The 19,242-nt window shown below is 41.6% G+C and overlaps 2 protein-coding genes across 5 annotated transcripts; one reads left to right on the top strand and one right to left on the bottom strand.

Moving 5' to 3' along the window:
- Positions 1-5,146: 5,146 nt before the first annotated feature.
- LOC134071486 (ankyrin repeat domain-containing protein SOWAHC-like) lies at positions 5,147-9,595 on the bottom strand. Its single transcript, XM_062528227.1, has one exon. It carries the CDS (start codon positions 9,428-9,430, stop codon positions 7,553-7,555), a length of 1,878 nt encoding a protein of 625 aa, XP_062384211.1. The 5' UTR covers positions 9,431-9,595; the 3' UTR covers positions 5,147-7,552.
- Positions 9,596-10,057: 462 nt separating this feature from the next.
- Positions 10,058-19,194, top strand: septin10 (septin 10). 4 transcript variants are annotated; one of them, XM_062528225.1, is made up of 10 exons: positions 10,058-10,212; positions 11,236-11,350; positions 11,623-11,818; positions 12,119-12,305; positions 15,523-15,684; positions 15,985-16,081; positions 16,394-16,562; positions 16,844-16,976; positions 17,376-17,560; positions 17,835-19,194. In XM_062528225.1, exons 1-10 carry the CDS (start codon positions 10,183-10,185, stop codon positions 17,848-17,850), a joined length of 1,290 nt encoding a protein of 429 aa, XP_062384209.1. In that variant the 5' UTR covers positions 10,058-10,182; the 3' UTR covers positions 17,851-19,194. The 4 variants fall into 4 exon arrangements, with proteins under 4 accessions (XP_062384209.1, XP_062384210.1, XP_062384206.1 ...); XM_062528226.1 differs by having other exon boundaries at positions 17,376-17,580; XM_062528222.1 differs by lacking the exon at positions 10,058-10,212 and adding an exon at positions 10,871-10,980.
- The last annotated feature ends 48 nt before the right edge of the window (positions 19,195-19,242 follow it).

Genomic DNA, 19,242 nt, shown 5'->3' with positions numbered 1-19,242 from the left:
GACCATTCCACCACCCGCCCTCACACGAGTCACACCCCCCTCACACCACTCTGCTGGCACAGCCCTGGCCTGACCAAGCCTGCACAACTCCACACTCTGCAGTATGGAGAGCCATAAAGTAGAGATAGATCAAATATATAGACTAAATATAGGCCTATAAAGAAAATATAACTATATTTATCCTCCTCCTCCTCCTCCTTCTACTATACTATCACTACTACTACTACTAATAATAATAATGATAGTAGTAGTAGTAGTAGTAGTAGTTGTTGTTGTAGTAGTAGTAGTAGTTGTAGTAGTAATGCTTGGGGGATATACTGTAGGTTTGAGAGCACAAGTCCAAGTCCAACTTTAGTGCACTGATGAAGCATGACATTTCACAATGCATTGCAATGGACAAGATCATTCTTGTTTTAAGCACTGGTTAGATTCCATCTCAAACACGACACAATCACAAATAGTGTGTGTGTGCAGACACAGTCTACTACAAGGTGAAGGTTGTGCTTGCAACTGCACTACTTATAAAATGAATAATCTTGCAGAAACACTAGTGGCAAACACACACACATACACAGAGGAGGTCATTACTTGGACTTGCACCACTTTATTTAACTGAGCGTATTAGCCCTTATACGCTGGCACAAACTCTTAACAAATTCTCTTCGATCTCGCTGGTCTGTTGGTCAATCCATCAGTTAACTAGAAAAAACAATCAGCTAGTCAAAGAGCATTTGCCTTCCGTGCATAATTGGAGTGGCCTTCCATTAAAGGTAAGGGGAGCAGGCCATGTTGAGATTCTTTAATCTAGATTAAAAGCATATCTTCTTTCTAAACATTTTGGCCTGGACTGAATCTTAGGTTAAGGTGCAATATGGTTTGAATTGTTTGCTCAATTCCAATATTTTTTACTGCATATTTGATTGGTCATTGTTTGATTCTTTATTATTCGTATCATTATTATTTTCATTATCATTATCATTATCATTATCTTTATCATCATTATCATTATTGGTGGTGGTTGTATGTTTGTCTTATTCTTCATTTTTAAAAGTGTCCTGAGAGTATGGTGATACTGCAATGTAAGCAATAAATTGACTGATTGATTACAAATATGAATTATAATTGTATATGTAATGTCAGAAGTTGAATACTGCATGAAACATAGATATTATTTGTTTTGAATGACAGTTTCATATAGAATGGTTGGGGATACAGAGTCAACATGTGTCTACTCACTGGCTCTCAATCATAAACATTAGATGGCGCTAGTGATTCAGTGCACAAGAATGATCGAGATCATTCAGATGATAGTGAAGTAATTCTGATGCCTGATTAAAATACTCTTTCCTAATAGAGGAAAATACTTGATTATCAGTGATTACAGTACGTGCAGTACCTACCTTGTTTTGATCATGTAAAATCTAGAATATAAACATGCGAAACCTTATGTATTCAACAGAATACTGTTACTGTAATGTTGGTATCAAATCCCTGATAAAAAATAGGTGTACGGCCCCATCTAGTGGGAAGAGAGTTTGTACTAAAAACACAATTTGTGCATTTCATGCACAACTATCTACAGAACAAAGACCACGCATCAAATGAAGAAACTCTTTCACTTTCCCTCCACCTGCAGTTAACTTTCTCTTTTAGTTTACTCTTTTACTTTCTCTCTTATTTCAATCTTATAAATTCTCAAATTTCTGACCTTTATTTTCTCCACCATTTTAACCTCCCACTTTCACTCTCAGTGTTTCATTATCGGTATTTATTGGTTCAGGGATGTTTTTGTTTGTTTTATCATGGTTTCATCAGAGGAAGTCCAGTTCAGCAGGGTTCATGAAGGCTTTCCAAAGGTGAAGAATGTGTGTCTGTAGTCTCTCTTCTTAAGCCAGGTCAATCAGACTGATCCACTGAGCTGCTTGGCATTCTGATAGGGGTTTTTGTCATTCTAACCTTGGACTGGTTCAAACAAGTTGTACACAAAAATGGGCTTTTTAACTGAACAGAACTTTGAACGTGAAGGAGATGCATGTGTCTTTGAACCCCAACAAAAAATGTTGCACTCTTAAAATGAATGTGTTAGACACAACATATTGTGTTGTCCCTATCTGGACAGAAACGTGGTAAAAGCAACACAAGTTGTGTTATTTTCAACACATAAGAGAGTGTAATCATTTATATTTTTCTTTCTTTGCCTTCATGATACCCCGCCTTGTTCTTAGTGACAAATCATGAGGTGTACTGCAAAGTAAACTCCCTTTTTTATCTGAATGACTACCGCTTTATTATTCGCAAGAAATAGTTCATTCCTTCATGCTATGAGTAAAGACTTGACAGAAGTTGCCAAATACATTTATCTTGTTGCTACATGTTCATTTGGAAACACATACAGTATGTCACCATCTAATAGATCCAGACTTCTAGTATTACCTTCATGTTCATGGTAACAGTATTCCCAATATCCATAAATGGTCAAAACATGGTAAAAAGATCTGAAATACAGACTACACTTTTAACTTTGAAGTTCTCTGGTTCGTGCTACATTGTGAAAACGTGCAGGAGGAATGCACAACCAGGTGCTGGCCAGGAGGTTATCAATGGACAGAGTAGCCCACTGTAATCTCTTTTCATATCATTTATCCAAGTCTGATGTTTCAGTTGTCTTCATTGGTCTTGAATAAATATAAAATAGATTAGAGAATGTGGCACTGGTATGTATCATGTCCAGAGGCATGGAGGGCCTTTTGTAGAACACTGGTGCTCCACTCTCATCCAGAATCACATTAGAGGCTGTGCAGGACACACCAGAGCTGCAGGCTACTCACCCATCTTGGGTCCTTATTCTCCATGCCTCTCTAAAGGTCATTTGCCAATAAAACATGACCAAAAATCCTTAAATGTTTAAATGTTTATCCATGTTGCACAATCAACTGATGATTTGTTGAGCTCGGCTCACATTCTAATGCCTCATAGCCGACCTTGATGTTTCCCGTGCCAGAATATGTGCGCTCAGATTTGTCTGTGTAATCCTGGATAAGACTGTATCTGAGCTCCTTCTCTCATCTCTGTCATATGTTCTCTCTCAAATCCATAACAAAGGTGTTTCTGGCCTGTCACTGCCACTTCAGACTTAAAAGTAGAATTAGTCTTCTATTTCTTTCTTAAACCATGACTGCAATTTAACTGAACTGCAGTAGCCAGTAAAATCTTCTTTAAAAAATTGTACAAACATCCAATCCCGTCTCCACTCTTTACTTCAGATTATACAGAATGCAGGAACAGGAGGAGCGCGCTCTGACCAATAGGGATTAGGCTTGAAGTGACAGATGACTATCACATACGTTGGCAGTGATTCCTCTGCATGTTGAGATGCCAACCATACTGTCAAACAGATGGACAATTAAGAGAAAAGGACTATCCAGATTATCTATGTTTAACTTAGGCTTTACACACAACAACCACCTCATGTCATGACAGTGACCACAAAATCCTTGAAAGATTTAGATTTAGAATTTTAAAAAGGTTTGAGGCACTTTTATGGGGGGGTGACTATATCATTGGGGAAAATATTTTTATATATAAATAATATACAGTCTACAAGGCATGTGCTCTGACCACTGCTCTGTTCTTATGCATATGTGGGTCAACCACCACCTCCTTCAACAATATCATCAACATAAGATTTGTAGGAATTGATTTAAAGCAAGCACTAAACATGGAGTACTCTATATGCCTCCATGAGAACATAATGGCTGTGGTAACCTGTTTTTTCTGGTGAGGAAGAAGAAAGCAGTCTTTCAGTCAATAGGTCAGCGGTCCTTCAGTCAAAAATGCCATGCAGCCATTCACTGCTTGCTGAAAACTGACCAGATTTCAGATTTGGAATTTGAACAATTTAACATGAATGTTCCACATACCTAAAAAGGTGAAGTTGATAACCTTGGGCCTGTTCTCCCTGACCAGATTGCCTGTCTGACTTTGACTGTGGCACTGGCCCACTGGTGGTCAGTGAAAGCCTTGTCAGTGGTTCCAGACCATGCTATAAATAAATTACATTGTGGCAATTACTGTATAATGATTTTTCATTCAACAGTGGTGCTCAGGTCACTTCATAGGTCACTTCAGGAAGGTGGTCCAGCGGAGTATGGTGAGTATGTCATATAGGCCTGATCTTTAAACTGATTTCTTTTTAATGGTTCCAATATCTTTGCGGCCCTAGACAGAATTATTTTTTATTTCTGGTAAAAAAAAAAAGTATTTTAAGAGAAAAGGTTGCCCACCCCTGCCCTAAACAATGGCATACCCTGACTTCACACTCTGGGAGAAGTTGAGGTTTCTTGTGACTCGTATGAAGTTTTCCAAAAGCACTTCCTCTTCAAAGTCACTTCACAACGTCATAGTGTCACTGCAGGACTGCAAGGGAATTTGCTACTGTGGTGGATACAACTCATGCATGTATAAATAACCAGGGAAACTGTGCGATACCTCTTTATCATGTGTCACCATGACTACTACCACTACACCATGTGTCACCTGCAGAAGGTTGTGCTCATCCTCAACTGTTGTGTCCTATGCACCAATTTGTTATTTTAACTCCAGTTTTTTCCCCTTTATGATAAAAACATTAATCATAATCATATGTAAATAAATTCTGGATGTTTTTCGCATGTCTTTTTCACATGGGTGCAGGCTATTCTATCAGTCATGAATAAATTCAGAGTGGAAACAGAATGAGAGAAATCACAAAGGTGTTTTTGTGCAAAACATAGCAAGCTACTGCACCATGATTTCATGGTGAGACTGAATCTTGGTAGTGACTGTCTGCAGTTCTAGTCCCCTCCCTCCGTCACCTCACTTGCTCTGGGACTGCCGAGCTGTGTGTCAACCCACACTGCACAAATGAAGACGGATTGGTTAGGGAAGGCATACAAGCATACAAGGGAAATGGACTGGAGTGAGACTGGCTGTAATCACTTTTTCCCAGACCTTGCCCTTGCCCTTGCCTCTACTGAGATGTAGGCACAGACAGAGGCTTCAGTGACATGCTGTCCATGGCAAGAATGAGTCAGGTTCATTTATTATAGTGAGGGGACAGGAAATTGTATGCTATAAATATCACAAAACCACTTGTTTTTTTCCTTGTAAAACAATTTTTATTTCTTTATTTCAAGATTCACTCCTCAAATGTTAGCATGGAGTTATTCTGTTCAACCGTACAGATGACAGCAGAATTAGGCCTACGTTTTAAAAAAATCTTCCAGTTGTTCCAGGTTGTTCTCAGGAGAGCTTCTCAAAAGACTACTTTGAGATAGTGGCATATCAAAATGTTTTCATGTGAACCCAAAACAATCTGATAAGAAAAAAATCCTGAGATAGAATAGATTATTATTTGGCATTCTAGGTACCAGCCCTTATCAAAGAAACATTAATGCTATGTGAGCTATTTCACATAATATGTAACAAATTATATATTACAGTGTGAGTGTTATGAATGATATAACACATCTTGTTTAGAAATATAAAAAAAATAACAATAAACATTTGTACCAGTATTTATGGACATTAATTCATATATTAATACTCTAAACAAAGTGCCAAGAAATTAGTAAAAGAACACAATAAAAATGCAGGAATGTGAGCAAATCAACTGTTCTGTTAAGAAACAAATCCAGATCACGAAAGTGATGATATAATAGTAGGCCAGTAAATCAGACTGGTTGCATCCAGTTTGCACAGGCTATGTTTTTCACATAACAGGTCACATAATATGACTATAAAATACTGACCTTAAATCACATGTTACCAAAGTGATTTCAAAAATCATTTCCCCCTCCATTTACTGTAGCTATGTTTGTCCTTGGGTATGCAGTCATATGGGGAGAAAACTTTCTCTGTGTGTTTTCACAGATCCCCTAGTACAAATCGTGCCTCCTTTGCGGCAAACAGTAACAAAGAGTAAATAAATCAGTGGAGAGCACACCACAGTGAACAATCTGTAATTCCATGTTTTGACAATATAGGGAATAACAATACAAGTAACATCTAAGTACAAAACACCAAATATCATGGACTATGCCTTTAAAAACTGTCAGCCAGAATTCTGTGCCAGACAGCCACTCCCCACTCACCCTCCCCTCCCCCCCGTCACCCCTAACCCTCAATTACTGAGAGCCTGACAATGCAGGCAGCATTTTTAATGAGAGAACTGCTAACATGGCGTTTCTAGGTCTGGGGGTTGGGATGGGATGGGTGGAGTGGGGGTGTTGTTGACTGCATGGCTGCACAGTGTACTAGGGGGTAGAGAGTGGGGGTCTATAGGGACCTCCATGAGACAAACACAGCACAGCCATCTGATGGTGCTATAGGAGTGCGCTCAGTTCAACCCCCATGATTCTGCACAGGCTCCCTTCCATTCCCATCCCTCACTATCAGCAAGCTTTGGCTTGCCGGTGACGTACCTGAGGTGAGCGAACTTGCTGGGGCAACAACCTCAGAAATACTTGCCATGCACTTGTCACGGAACACGAGTAATAATGAAAGAGAAGTCTTGCAAAACAGCCTACAGATACCCAATCAGGGCCGAGAACTGAGAAATGCAGCCCTTGAGCAGAAAAGAGCCCAGTGAGATTAATACCCAGCGTGGGCAGACACTTTAAGTGCTGGTTTTAAATAAACAAAGTAAAGCAAGCAAAGCTATCAGATTGTTCTCTCATTGTACTCACTGGATAGTGATTGGAATATGAGATATTGGTATAGTGTTCTGATGTGTTGAATTTCAACATCATCAAATCAAATGTCATTTAACACCTTTAGCAATGTTACAGCTGCCAACATCTACACTATTCTTCTTATATAGTATATAGTATATAGTAAGTCTTAGTGTATTTCAATCCACACTCCTCACTCTGTGCACATTTCTTGTTTGGACATGTGCAATTGTTTGGAAGTAATTCAGTCTCTTATCACACAATATAGAGTAACCTAGTCTTATTACACCCCGCCTCATCCTGTCTGACATACTGTGGCCCGCAGTAGTAACGTTCAGTAGGAGATTCAGGCCTGCAGTTCACCAGGGCTTTGGTTTAGATTAAGACCTTGTTACAAAATACAACGTGATTTAACACCACATGTGACCGTGTGGCACTAAAATCCTTTGTCAGTGTTCCAGGCTACTTAACAGGTCCAATGGGGCCTTTACTATGTAAGCTTTGGTTATAAGCTAACTGACCAGGGAATGGTCCCTGTCAAAGAGATTTAAAATGTTGTCAAAACGTCACCACTCTTCTGAAAGGTTTCAAATATTAAGGTTCCTACTCCAAGTAGAAATGAGTTTTCAGCAGGCTACTCCCAAACAACTACAGCCTCAGGCTTATAAGCTGGCTTTACTGTTAGACCTTTGTTAGTACTTGAGTACAGTTAATGTAGCCTAAAGCAATGATGAAAAAGGACACAGTTAGAATAGATTTGCTACATATACTAGAATTACAATCACAACCCATAGTGAGAATATGAGGGAATGTAAATGGGCAAATATTCTGCTGGTTTCGGCTCACCCAAACAGGCTTGACATGGGCCTGGTCCGAGGTGGACTTTTATGGCGAGCCACCTCGCTCAGCTGCCTGTCACTGAACGAGGTGCTGTGGACTATCTGTGTCCTGAAGCGGATCTTGTGCAGCTTGGGCTTCATCTTGCTCAGCGAGGACTTCCTGCGCAAAGGCTTTACCCTAGTAGCGCTGGCACCGTCTTGGACGTCCTCCTCACTGTGGTTAAGTAGCTTCAGGGGCCTCAGGTTGGACTGGAGGACCTTTGACAGCCTCCATCGACTGGACTCACCGTAGTCATTGTTCTCTATGTCTGACTCCTCATGCCCCCCTGTAATCTCGCATATTTCTCGAGCCACACTTTTGGGAAGGTACTGACAAGCTTTTTTCCCACTGTAGTCTCGGGCTTCCACATCTGCATCATAAGCCCCTACAAGTAGCTTCACCACATCAACATGGTTGTGCATAGCTGCCAAGTGCAGAGGAGTATAGCCAGCACTTGACCTGGCATTGATGTTAATTGGCACAGCATGCTGCTTGGCATAGTTCACCAGCAAAGCCAAAAGTTCCTGCTTGCCAAGCTTAGCTGCCCAGTGGAGGCAGGTGAATCCCGTGACAAAGTCCTTCTTCGAGATTAGGTTCGGCTCGCAGGCAAGGAGCCGGTGCAGGCTCTCCCACTCCCCGTCAGACGCACACATCATCCACTCATGTTCCATAGGGTCCAATGAGACCGGGGTGCTCTCGTCATCTGTGATCGAGGACACGATAGAACCCGTCTCGCTATCGCTCCTTGAATCCTTATGTCTTGCAGAGAGATAAACCGAGTTTCTAAGCACCATGCTGCGTCGTACCTGTGGCGAACTGTTCATCATTAACTCAATAAAATTTTTACGGCTGCCTCGCGGGGTATTGGTGTCACTCCCGGACATGCTTGTTGTGTCAAAATGCCCCTCGTCGCTTCCTTCCGATATGTTTGAGCCCACACTGCGCTGGGACCCTCCAGATTTTCTCCTCCTCACGACACCTTTTAAAATGTCCTCGTACGATTTCTCTGGCCCCTGTGGGTTTGAGGGCACCGCTTCAGAATACTTTTTTGAGTTGTGGTCATCAAACGCATCGGCTTCGGACAAAGTCCCATCGTGCTGTGGCAAATGCACAGGTTGTGGAAGGCTGAACATGGTCCCATCGGAAGCGGCGGGCAAGGGAGACGCCTCAATCACGGCGATCTTGGGTATACTCTGGTCGCTCGTATGCTGTTTTCCCTCGGACGGCTCGTCACGCTTTTTCACGGGCGCACAGCTGCTGTTATTCCCCATTTTCGAACGATTGTTAGATTCGGGAACTAGCAAGGCTGTCGAAGATGCATGCACTCCGTCAGAAGAACTATCTCGAGCGAGTGACCGTTCCACCTCCCTGCTGTTGTCACTTCTGTAACCTGAGCCAGGTGGTATTTCTTGTTTTGCATCATCGTTGCCCGCAAATTCCAAAGAGCGCTCTTCTGCCTTGTTGCAGTCGCTGAGGTTTATCTGAGGAACGTTGTGGATAGCGCTGCCTTCGAGCATGTTTTTGGTGAGAGCATCATTTTCACAGTTAATTACAGACTGCTCGCTCCTCTCACTGCCATTGTCTCCACACATGGTGTTTTTATCCTCCCTAATCGACCCCCTGTATTTCTTTTTCAAACACACATATTTAGTCCCATCCTCGAGCTTCACAAATGCTACATTGTCCACGTGCATTTTAAAAGCATCCTTCATCATTTCTTTCTTATTTGGATCTGAAGTCAAAACCGCTTTAAAATGATCGATCAATTCCAGGTTCTTCACGGTACCTCCTCTCTCCATTAGGAACCGTAACACTGTTTCTTGCGTGCAATCGGTCGCCATTGGGTTTGTGGTGATAATAAGCTACTGTTAATCCTGAAAAGCGTATGAGACGTCTGGTCATTGCCTCTAAACAAATTGTGACAGATCTTAAATATGGGTGACAGCCTGCGCTCTATAACTAAGACATGGCATCAATGATCAGGCGAGGTTCCCCAATCACCCAGGTAAGAGGTTGGCAAAATCTGACAGCATCTCGCAAGCTCGTGGGTTACTAATAAATAACAATCCACGCCCCCTAGCAACCACTTTGCTATAAGCCATCAAACGATGAAACTGAGGCTGGGGGTTTACCATTTTGGATCAAACTATCGTGAAGAACCAATGGGCAACAGTTCTCCGGTTGAACCAAAATGGCGCCAGTTTCACAAATGAACGCTGTATACACTTCCGGAACAGCCCCAGAGTTGGTTCATACCATTAAAATGAATTAGGGGAATAGTTTATTTTAGGGAATACATTCTTGACCGTGACAGTTATCATTCATATCACACATCAGTAGATATTTATTATTGAAGAGTTCAATATTTCTGTAAACTTGTGTGGTGGCGATACATTCGAAATAAAGGATATTTTACCATAAGTGTGCCAGCAAATCACCTAGTGAATCATCTCAACATGAAATAGCACTGCATTCCATTCGTGGTTGAAAGGAAAATTGTCCAAACTTTCATTCGCTATCTGTCTCGTTTGTTTGGATTTCGGTTATTTATTTCTGGATTTTTCTGGATTGTAAGGAAATAAACACAACCAGCATGTCTTCATCCGACGTTGCACGACAAGGGGTACGTCTACACGTTTTCATTCAAAAAATAAAAAAAAACTCAGCGTAACACTGAGAGTCAGCTAGCAAGCAATATTGCTAACTAGGGCGGCTTTGGGCTTATACAAATCGTAGCGTACCATGCTAACTAGCTAGCTAACCTCCAACTTGTGGCAAAGTTTTTATCAGTTGCGTCTTGTACTTGTGACGCTAGTTTAACCGGTGTGATTAAACAAGTTAGCAATGAAACGTATGCTAGCCATCATACTGAGGATCTTAGGTAACGCCAGGTAGATTTCAGTTGATTTGTATGGAATGTTTAATACTAAAATCTAAATCTTAATTATTCCAGGACATCTTCACAAATATTACATAAAAAAAAACCTAGCTAACCATCGGTTGCCAAGTAATCAGTGTCCCTAAACATCTCTGTGTCTGAAGAACATTGCTTGACATAAGTGGCAAGCCTAGATAATGTTAGTAGGCTACCTACAACAAATGTTGTGATGCGATTGTGTACATCCCAGCCATATTGAGCATAACATCTCAACAGATGTGTTGAACGATACGTCCACTTGGATCCGAATACCTTTCATTCAATTCGCACGGGGCGTGGTTCTCATAGCATCCCTATTGTTACGTTTTTATCAATCAATGATACATGAATAGTATGCATGACATGTAACGCAATAGACCAACTCTACGAGTAGGGATGCACAGAAATCAGCGTTCAGCTCTTCACAGAATGGGCAGTGCCGCACCAATTTTGCTGGAATTTTTAGAATTAGAGGTATTTCAAGGCTAATGGCGTTGCCGTTTGCGTTGCTGGAAATAGTCTAATTTTAAGATTATAAGTATGATGTAGTGGAGGTAAGCATCTGAGAGTACAGACTGCAGTAGGAACATCCATTCATTTTGTCCTGACAAGCATCACTCAGGGGAAGGCTGGCAGACACCATGGTATTGGGGAGGGGGTGGGGGGGTTAGTTTGCTTGTTTTTGTATGTTGGTGGCCTGTGAACATCTCTCCTGTTCATCCTCAACAGGACAAGAATGCTAGACCCCTGTCCTTGTCAGGACATGTTGGCTTTGATAGCCTACCCGACCAACTTGTCAACAAGTCCACCAATCAGGGGTTCTGCTTCAATATCCTCTGTATTGGTAAGTGAAATGGGTCATATGGGTTCTCATGCATTGTGGTCTGTTGGTGTATCAGTTGTTTGTTGAGATCTGTGTCCCTGCACCTACCACCAATGCCAGCCATAACAATAGATTAATTGAAAGGTTGAGGGTTTGAATGCAAACCATAGCATTGATTTTTGTTTTGCTGTATCATACAGCAGTTCATTTGACAATAAGGTCGTCAATTCTGCTATGAAAGTAAGTGTGAAGTAAGTCAGTAACCAACCATCCATGTGTGTTGTCATACTCAGGTGAAACGGGTATCGGGAAGTCCACCCTGATGGACACGCTGTTCAACACAAACTTTGAGAACTTCGAGTCATCTCACTTTGAGCCCAAAGTCAAGCTGCGGGCCCAGACCTACGACCTGCAGGAGAGCAATGTGCGGCTAAAGCTCACCATCGTAAACACAGTGGGCTTTGGAGACCAGATGAACAAGCAGGAAAGGTAAGAGGATACCGTTTCTTTAAATCTACTTCTTTAGAAATGTTTGATTTATTATCAGGGTTGATTCATTATGAGAGTACTTTGTCAACTAAGATGCTCTACTGGTAACCGCTAGCAGTCCAACCCTAGAGCATCCCTCCCAACTAATTGTAGTGGTCACTCAGTCCTACAAATGGAGTACATTGTTTGTGATTTCCCATCTTTCAATCTTTCTATGCAGAGATGTAATTGTTATCACTGTGTATTGATTGATTGATTGATTGAGTGAGTGAGTGATGTTATGCTGTCCTTGTCTTGTAGTTATCAGCATGTGGTGGACTATATCGACACCCAGTTTGAGTCGTACTTGCAGGAGGAGCTGAAGATCAAGCGCTCGCTGCACAACTACCATGACTCGCGGATCCACGCCTGTCTCTACTTCATCGCCCCGTCTGGCCACTCCCTCAAGTCCCTCGACCTTGTCACCATGAAGAAACTCGACAGCAAGGTCTGCTTGCACACCCTGATGTGTGTGTGTGTGTGTGTGTGTGTGTGTGTGTGTATGTGTGTGTGTGATAGCACATCTTAATAATAATTCCAGTTAAGGGTCAGTCAGTATGCTGCTCAATAACCAGGGTTTTTCATATATAATATCTCTCATAATATAATATGCTCAGCTGCAGACCACATCCTCCTCTGTGTTTGTCATAAATAATCTTATGACAAAGTTATGGGGGCAATTGCTCTGTTGCTAGTTTGGAGTTTAGCATGGTTTTAAACTGGAGCTTGAGTTGGAGTTTAAAACCGCGTTAAACTCCAAACTAGCGACAGAGCAATTGCCCCATGGTGTTTGGATGATGGCTTGCATGAATTCAGCGTTGTTGACATTATATTTAAAAGGCGTTGCACATGTCAACTTCTATTAGATGCCATAGATTAGAGCTGCACAATTATGACAACAGTTATTATCCCAATTGTTTTAGTCAACATTGAGATCATGATTATTTTGCAGAATACAGAGAAATAATCAATGCATCTCAGTGTTGTTGTGTTCATAATCATTGGAAGTCATAGATGGTACTACTGTTTATATTTTATATTTTCAGTGTTCCAACACAAATACATGGGAGTGCAGAAATGTAGCCATGGAGTTTTGGTTAAGTTAGAGGTCTTTAAAGTATTCATCGAAACGGGAAGAACATTTAGCAAATTCCAGCATATGAAAATACTTATCAACGCCTTATTTATTGCTTAGTAGTAACTAAGCTATGCAGTGGGGCCAAATTACATGGCGCCTCAGCGTTTGGGTGAAAAGACCTTCATGATGCACGGTTTAAGGATAGATAACAAATATTTTGGCCACAACTCTTTTTTTGTTGTCAGTCCTACCTACACAACACATGTAAGCAGTTTTTTTAACCCTACATTTGACTTTTGTACTGAGTATGCCACTCTTTGATCTACATAAAGTAGGGATGCAACGGTACAGTTTTGCCACGGTTCGGTTTGTATCACGGTTTTTGGGCCACGGTAACGGTTCGGTTTCAATATATCAATATTATCTTGGCTCTAGCATACAGGAGGCTATGCCTTTTCTATTTCAAATCAAAAATGTGCTTCTACTTACACTTGCAGAGAAAATATTAAATGCATAGCCTGACACAGATGAAGCAGAATCACAAAAATGTATTAAAAGAAAAGAACACCATCATTGCCTTCTGTCATAAACAGGCAATGTTATCCATAGTGCAGTGCAGCATAAAGTAATGTGTAGTTATTTATTTAATAAACTCACTGTTCTTCACACATTTAAAGAAAATACTTAACTGTTATACACCCTCAAAAAAGTAGTGAACAATTCTGAAAATCTTCTCAAAATAATTGGCGAGGTAGTATTATGTGTAGTTTCAAATGGATATTTGATTTGGGAGTGCCTGCTCTGTCCTCTTTTATGAACGTAAAAAATGTAAACATAGACAAAAGTGCAGTGCAGCATTAAAAATATTAGAACAATGAAATGAACATTATTGCAACCTGTTGTCGGGGGGGGGGCAATATTCCGAGAAGAAAGTGGCAAATTTGCCACTTCACAAAGTGTCTGTTTCCCCTGTGTCTCCTGTCGTGTGTGTGTGTGTGTGTGTGTGTGCGTGTGTGTGCGAGAGAGTTGTGTGATTGACGAGTGGACGAGCGATTGACTGATTTAGCAGTGAGTTTATTGTTTTTCGAGTGGACACCTCCCGCTGCCCGTAGCCTAGCATGTACAACGTCAGGAAAATAAATGACCCGAGTTTGGAATGACATGTCAGCCTCCCCATCTCCTATAACCTCCCATCCCTACAATATTTTCCAGTAAACTATCAAAAAGAGAATACACTCAGCTGTGTCGGCGTCACGCTTTCTTAGGCTACTCTAGCGAGCAATCAACGCAGGGCAGAAACCACCGGTTACACTGTTACACAGACTTCATAATGTGGCAAATTTTCGACCTTCTAAAGTGGCAAATTTGCGTCTTTACAAAGTATATATACGTGGCCCTAATACGCCGTCGTATTCGTTATGTCTTTGGGAATTATAGGAATATTGTTGTCGAAAGGCTGCAGCAATGGATGGTTGGGTTTTCGGTGGCAAACTAACTCTCCGTGCTGCTCCACTTAAGGTTACAGCCGGGTGATGAAGGCGCAAGTGGGCCGACATGTTGGATGTGTTACCTTTATTAGGTGATCGTTGTGAAGCAGTGCTTGCAATGCACACTGTGCTTTGTTTACTGACGGTCTTATTGCCTTGTTCGTGGGCTACTTCAAATGTCGCCATGATCATGCAGCCGCCGGTAAAGTTTGTTTCCTCTCACATGACTCCTTCATTTGCATTTCAACGCGCTTATTGGCTCTTGGGAAATTCAGTAAAATTCTGATTGGTTGTTGCAAGGTTGACGAGAGGCAAGCTGAACAGTCAGAGAAAACGCATCCCCCGGGTCCTAAGCACTCCAGCAGTTTAATGTCGCGTATACCGAAATATTGCGGTTTAGGTGAGTCTATTGAACCGAACAGGCCAAACCGAACGGTTCAATAAATTATTGAAAACCGTTGCATCCCTAACATAAAGTATGTGAGCCTTCTAATCTTCTTGCCTCTCAGCTTTCTTCCCCCAAGGACCTTTTTGTTTGTTTATATTGTTCAAATATCATGTGAAATGGCAGTTTCCAGAGAGTTCTGAGGCCTTCTGAAAGCCTGTGTTGGTTTCATACGATGGTTAAGTGGGAGTTTCCTGCTCTGGGAGATCTTGGCGTGACAGCAGAGGACAAGCCTTAAAATAGCGGTGGCTTGACTCAGTGCAAGGGTAACCATGGGCTAGGCTGGGGTGTGACGGCTTCCAGAAGCCTTAGTTCATGTTTCACAATGGGTAGTTACTGAAACTTGTTTCAGAAAAGGGTTGGACCTAGACATGCATACAATGATAGAAGAGGGGAAAAAGCAATGTCAAAGCTGGTTCAGTTATGGCAAACTTGTTTTATGACCATTTTTAATGATCTGTAGCTGATGCTATGATTGGGTTAGTTTGGGCCTGTGTTCACATTGCGCTTTGAAATGTATGCTCTGTGAGGATTCTGTTTTAAGTGCATTCATCTTTGACACAAATGCCACTAATCTTTGTTTCCTTGGGTCTCAGTGTTGCTCACCGTTAGGAATAACTTAATCCCATCTGATGATGATTGCTGGTCTTTTCAGGTGAACATCATTCCAGTCATCGCCAAAGCGGACACCATCTCCAAGAGTGAACTGCACAAGTTCAAAATCAAGATCATGAGCGAGCTCGTCAGTAATGGGGTCCAGATTTACCAGTTCCCCGTCGACGACGAGACTGTGTCCAAGATCAACACAGCCATGAACGTGAGAGCCAAGCTCATGTTTATTTACCCAGCCAATGCTTCTCATTCTCCCTCTCCACAGATGCCTCTATTGTAGACATGAGCAATTAAGACCGTGTAAAGGCATTATGAAGTATTCAGTTGAGAAAGATTTTGCAAGGAAATTGAAGTCTCTCTCTGTCTGGCCCTGATGAAGTGTATAGTCAAGTCATTTTAAGGGCTTTTAATGTAAAACCATTGTGAGTGCCTCAGATTTTTGCAAAATTATGTTTGTGCAATACATAAAGTAGCATATTCAACCACTGCATGTCTCTGTTACCAGGGTCACCTTCCATTCGCTGTGGTGGGAAGTACAGAGGAAGTGAAGATCGGCAATAAGATGGTGAAGGCAAGGCAGTACCCATGGGGAGTGGTGCAAGGTATGCTTCCCATAGCACTGGACTTGAAAGTCTCTACCAGGTCATATAGCTTTTATATGTACTGACTGTCTTGATTGTCTAATAGAAAGTTGATGAATAAGCCTATGGCTAATGACTGAAATGCCAGTTGTGATGGTTGGTTTAAATTAGAATTTAAAAAGATTGTATATTCAATATATGAGTAGAATTTGTTTTGCTGTATTCAAACTGACTTTTAACTTCCTCCTTTGACAAGGGGCAAATGCATAAAAGTTGTAGAAAAGATTACACATTATTTGTAATGATCTGTGTGCTTGTGTTGTGGTTCCTCAGTGGAGAACGAGAACCACTGTGACTTTGTGAAGCTGCGGGAGATGCTGATCTGCGTGAACATGGAGGACCTGCGGGAGCAGACGCACACGCGCCACTACGAGCTCTACCGCCGCTGCAAGCTGGAGGAGATGGGCTTCAAGGACACCAACCCAGAGAGCAAACCCGTCAGGTAGGCACCCAGAGAGTAACGCTCGAGCGGCGGCAACAAAAATACTCCTGAATCGTGATCGAAACTGTGGCGTCGGCAGAGATCTATGAAAGCGGAGTGCGCCACACTCATGTGAGAATGATAGAAAGTGAAAGCCTTAGCATTTAAGTGTCCCAAGAGTCAGCCAACAATTAGACAGGACTAAAAACATACAGCTTCCCTCCATGGCAGAGATAATGATGGGAGTAATATATCAGCAAATGTAGTTGACCGTGTGTGTGTGTGTGTGTGTGTGTGTCCAGCCTGCAGGAGACATACGAGGCCAAGCGGCAGGAGTTCCTTGGGGAGCTTCAGCGGCGGGAGGAGGAGATGAGACAGATGTTCGTCCAGCGAGTCAAGGAGAAGGAGATGGAGCTCAAGGAGGCCGAGAGAGATGTAAGGGGCCTGGAAATAGTACACATGCAAGCATAGAGCCTCAGAGCCCAATTGCAAACTTGATAGTACTTGATAAAATGTGAGTCTAAACCAGAGACTTTCCAATCAATGAGACATCACTCAAAGAATCCCCCATAGTAATGTTTGTAACGCCAATATGGTGGTTGTCTACACATCTCCCGCCCTTCTTGTAATATAAGTAACCACCTGCATGTTTGTCCTTTTTAGCCTGTAGCGATTTGGGGGAGCAGATTCTCCTGATGTACTTTGTAATGTCAATATGACCATCCTTACGTACACATCCCCATTCTTCTTGAAATAACTGCCCATTGTGCATTAACAAGATGGCTACCGAGTAGGGGATGCCTAAACATCCTCATTTATTGTCTTCATCTGCAGCTCCAGGGCAAGTTTGAGCAGCTGAAGCGTCTCCACCAAGACGAGAAGAGCAAGCTGGATGACAAGCGGAGGTCCCTGGAGGACGAGATCAACACCTTCAACAAGAAGAAGGCCGCCGCTGAGCTTCTGCAGGGCCAGTCCTTCAACACCAACACCAACGCCAAGAAGGACAAGGACCGCAAGAAGTAAGCACCTCTTCACCTGGGTAAAGTATATGATTACCCAGCAGTAATGCATTAAAGTATGGCTTTTAAATGAATCATTTACATGCACAGATTTGTGGTTTGAAGTGTTTCATTTGATTCTGTGTTTAATCTTGCGACCACTATTGCAGTCGTTCTAAATTAAGTGACTTTGATTTTGACTTTGAAATTGCAGTATCGCTTGCAGTATCACAATGTACTTACGACAATAACAGTTGAAATACTGAATATTAATGTGTTTTTTGCCTCTTCACAGCTCTGGATTCATGTGAACTATGCTGGAACAATCACTTGCTGCACCACTATCATCTTCACAGTGAAGACCAGTAATAACAGCCTCTCATTTCTGACCCTTCTTTCATTGTCTTTCTTTGCACAGTGTCTGTTTATGATATGTATGTATGTATGTCCATCACCAGCTGGACTGAGTTAGTTTACACTACACGTCAATAAGCACAGAGTGCATGAGTCTCTTTCTACACTGCCAAGACCGGTGCGGAGCTAAAAGACGCCAAGTTATCTTTGAACTCTAGTTGCTCTTACTTTTGGGTCATTTTTAAGAGCATCATAAATGTGAAAATGACCCTGTGTTTTGAGGTGCCAAAAACTCTCCAGTCAGTATCTGGCTGGAGATTGATATCCTGTATTAGGACTTTTCATTTTCTACCAATACTGTTGTTCAGAGCCCATCTTTATGGCAAGGCTGAATGGGTTCCCTTTCAGTGTACGCATCAGTAATGACTATCCCCCAAGTTCCGTACATTATATCTATTGTTGTTACATTTGTCATTTGAAACACTTATTAGCATGTACTATTTTTATATATATATTAAGGTGTGGCTCTGTCTTTGTATACTTTGTTATGAATCACAGTGTAGGATGACTTTGTGTCTTCAATGCATATCAGTGGTTTTCACTACACCAGCATTACTTGGGAAGTGGGGGCAGGTTTGGCAGTCTGTCATTCAAGGTTAGTGTGGCTACAGACCCAGAGGAAGGCTTATAAGCCACCATTCATAATATTTCTGAATTTGTGGTTAAATGTATACCAGTGGTGACTGATCACTGTGTTTTGATACATGTGGATGGCGTTATAAGCGCTGAATTGGAAGGAAATCCTGAAGTCAGACTATCTTTGTATGGTTCAGATTGCCCCTCCTCCGAGAGAGGGGAAGACTATTTTTTATTTGTATTTACTAGCACTATGCAATAAATAAATCCGTAAATATATATAAATGAAAACCCACATAATGTAAAATGTTGTATGCCAGGTACTGTTACTAATATGTGAGTGCCTTTTGAAAAATGCTTAAGTATTACACATGGAATGGCTGCTGACACTTGACAAGAAGAACAGCTCACTTGAGAATACTTGTTGCCTTTTTGTAGTGGACGTTAGTGATAACGATCCTCTAGTCGGATTACCGGTATGTGTAGTAATTATCTTCACTGAAATGTTCACATGATGCCTGAATTCACTTTTTACAATTTGTAACCACATGAAGCATTTTTTTCCTAGCATTTCTAGTATGTACTTTTTGCATTTATATTTATCTTAACTGTTTACATGGGGTTTATGAACACAAAAGCCAAAATAAAACTTTATATTAATGTGATATTGCGTTATTGACTAAATTGAGTCTTGTCCACTTGCATTACTTATT

Source organism: Sardina pilchardus, chromosome 23 (assembly GCF_963854185.1).
Source record: "Sardina pilchardus chromosome 23, fSarPil1.1, whole genome shotgun sequence".
NCBI classification, from domain to species: domain Eukaryota; kingdom Metazoa; phylum Chordata; class Actinopteri; order Clupeiformes; family Clupeidae; genus Sardina; species Sardina pilchardus.
The sequence above is the reverse complement of the archived record's forward strand: the minus strand, read 5'-3'. Positions and strand labels throughout refer to the sequence as shown.

Excerpts from the sequence above, each read along its gene's own strand:
- LOC134071486 (XM_062528227.1), bottom strand. The coding sequence starts at position 9,430 with ATGGCGACCGATTGCACGCAAGAAACAGTGTTACGGTTCCTAATGGAG.
- septin10 (XM_062528222.1), top strand. The coding sequence starts at position 10,903 with ATGCACAGAAATCAGCGTTCAGCTCTTCACAGAATGGGCAGTGCCGCA. Across the intron at positions 11,819-12,118 it reads CAGATGAACAAGCAGGAAAG|TTATCAGCATGTGGTGGACT; the intron begins GTAAGAGGATAC and ends CTTGTCTTGTAG. Across the intron at positions 16,563-16,843 it reads CCAGAGAGCAAACCCGTCAG|CCTGCAGGAGACATACGAGG; the intron begins GTAGGCACCCAG and ends GTGTGTGTCCAG.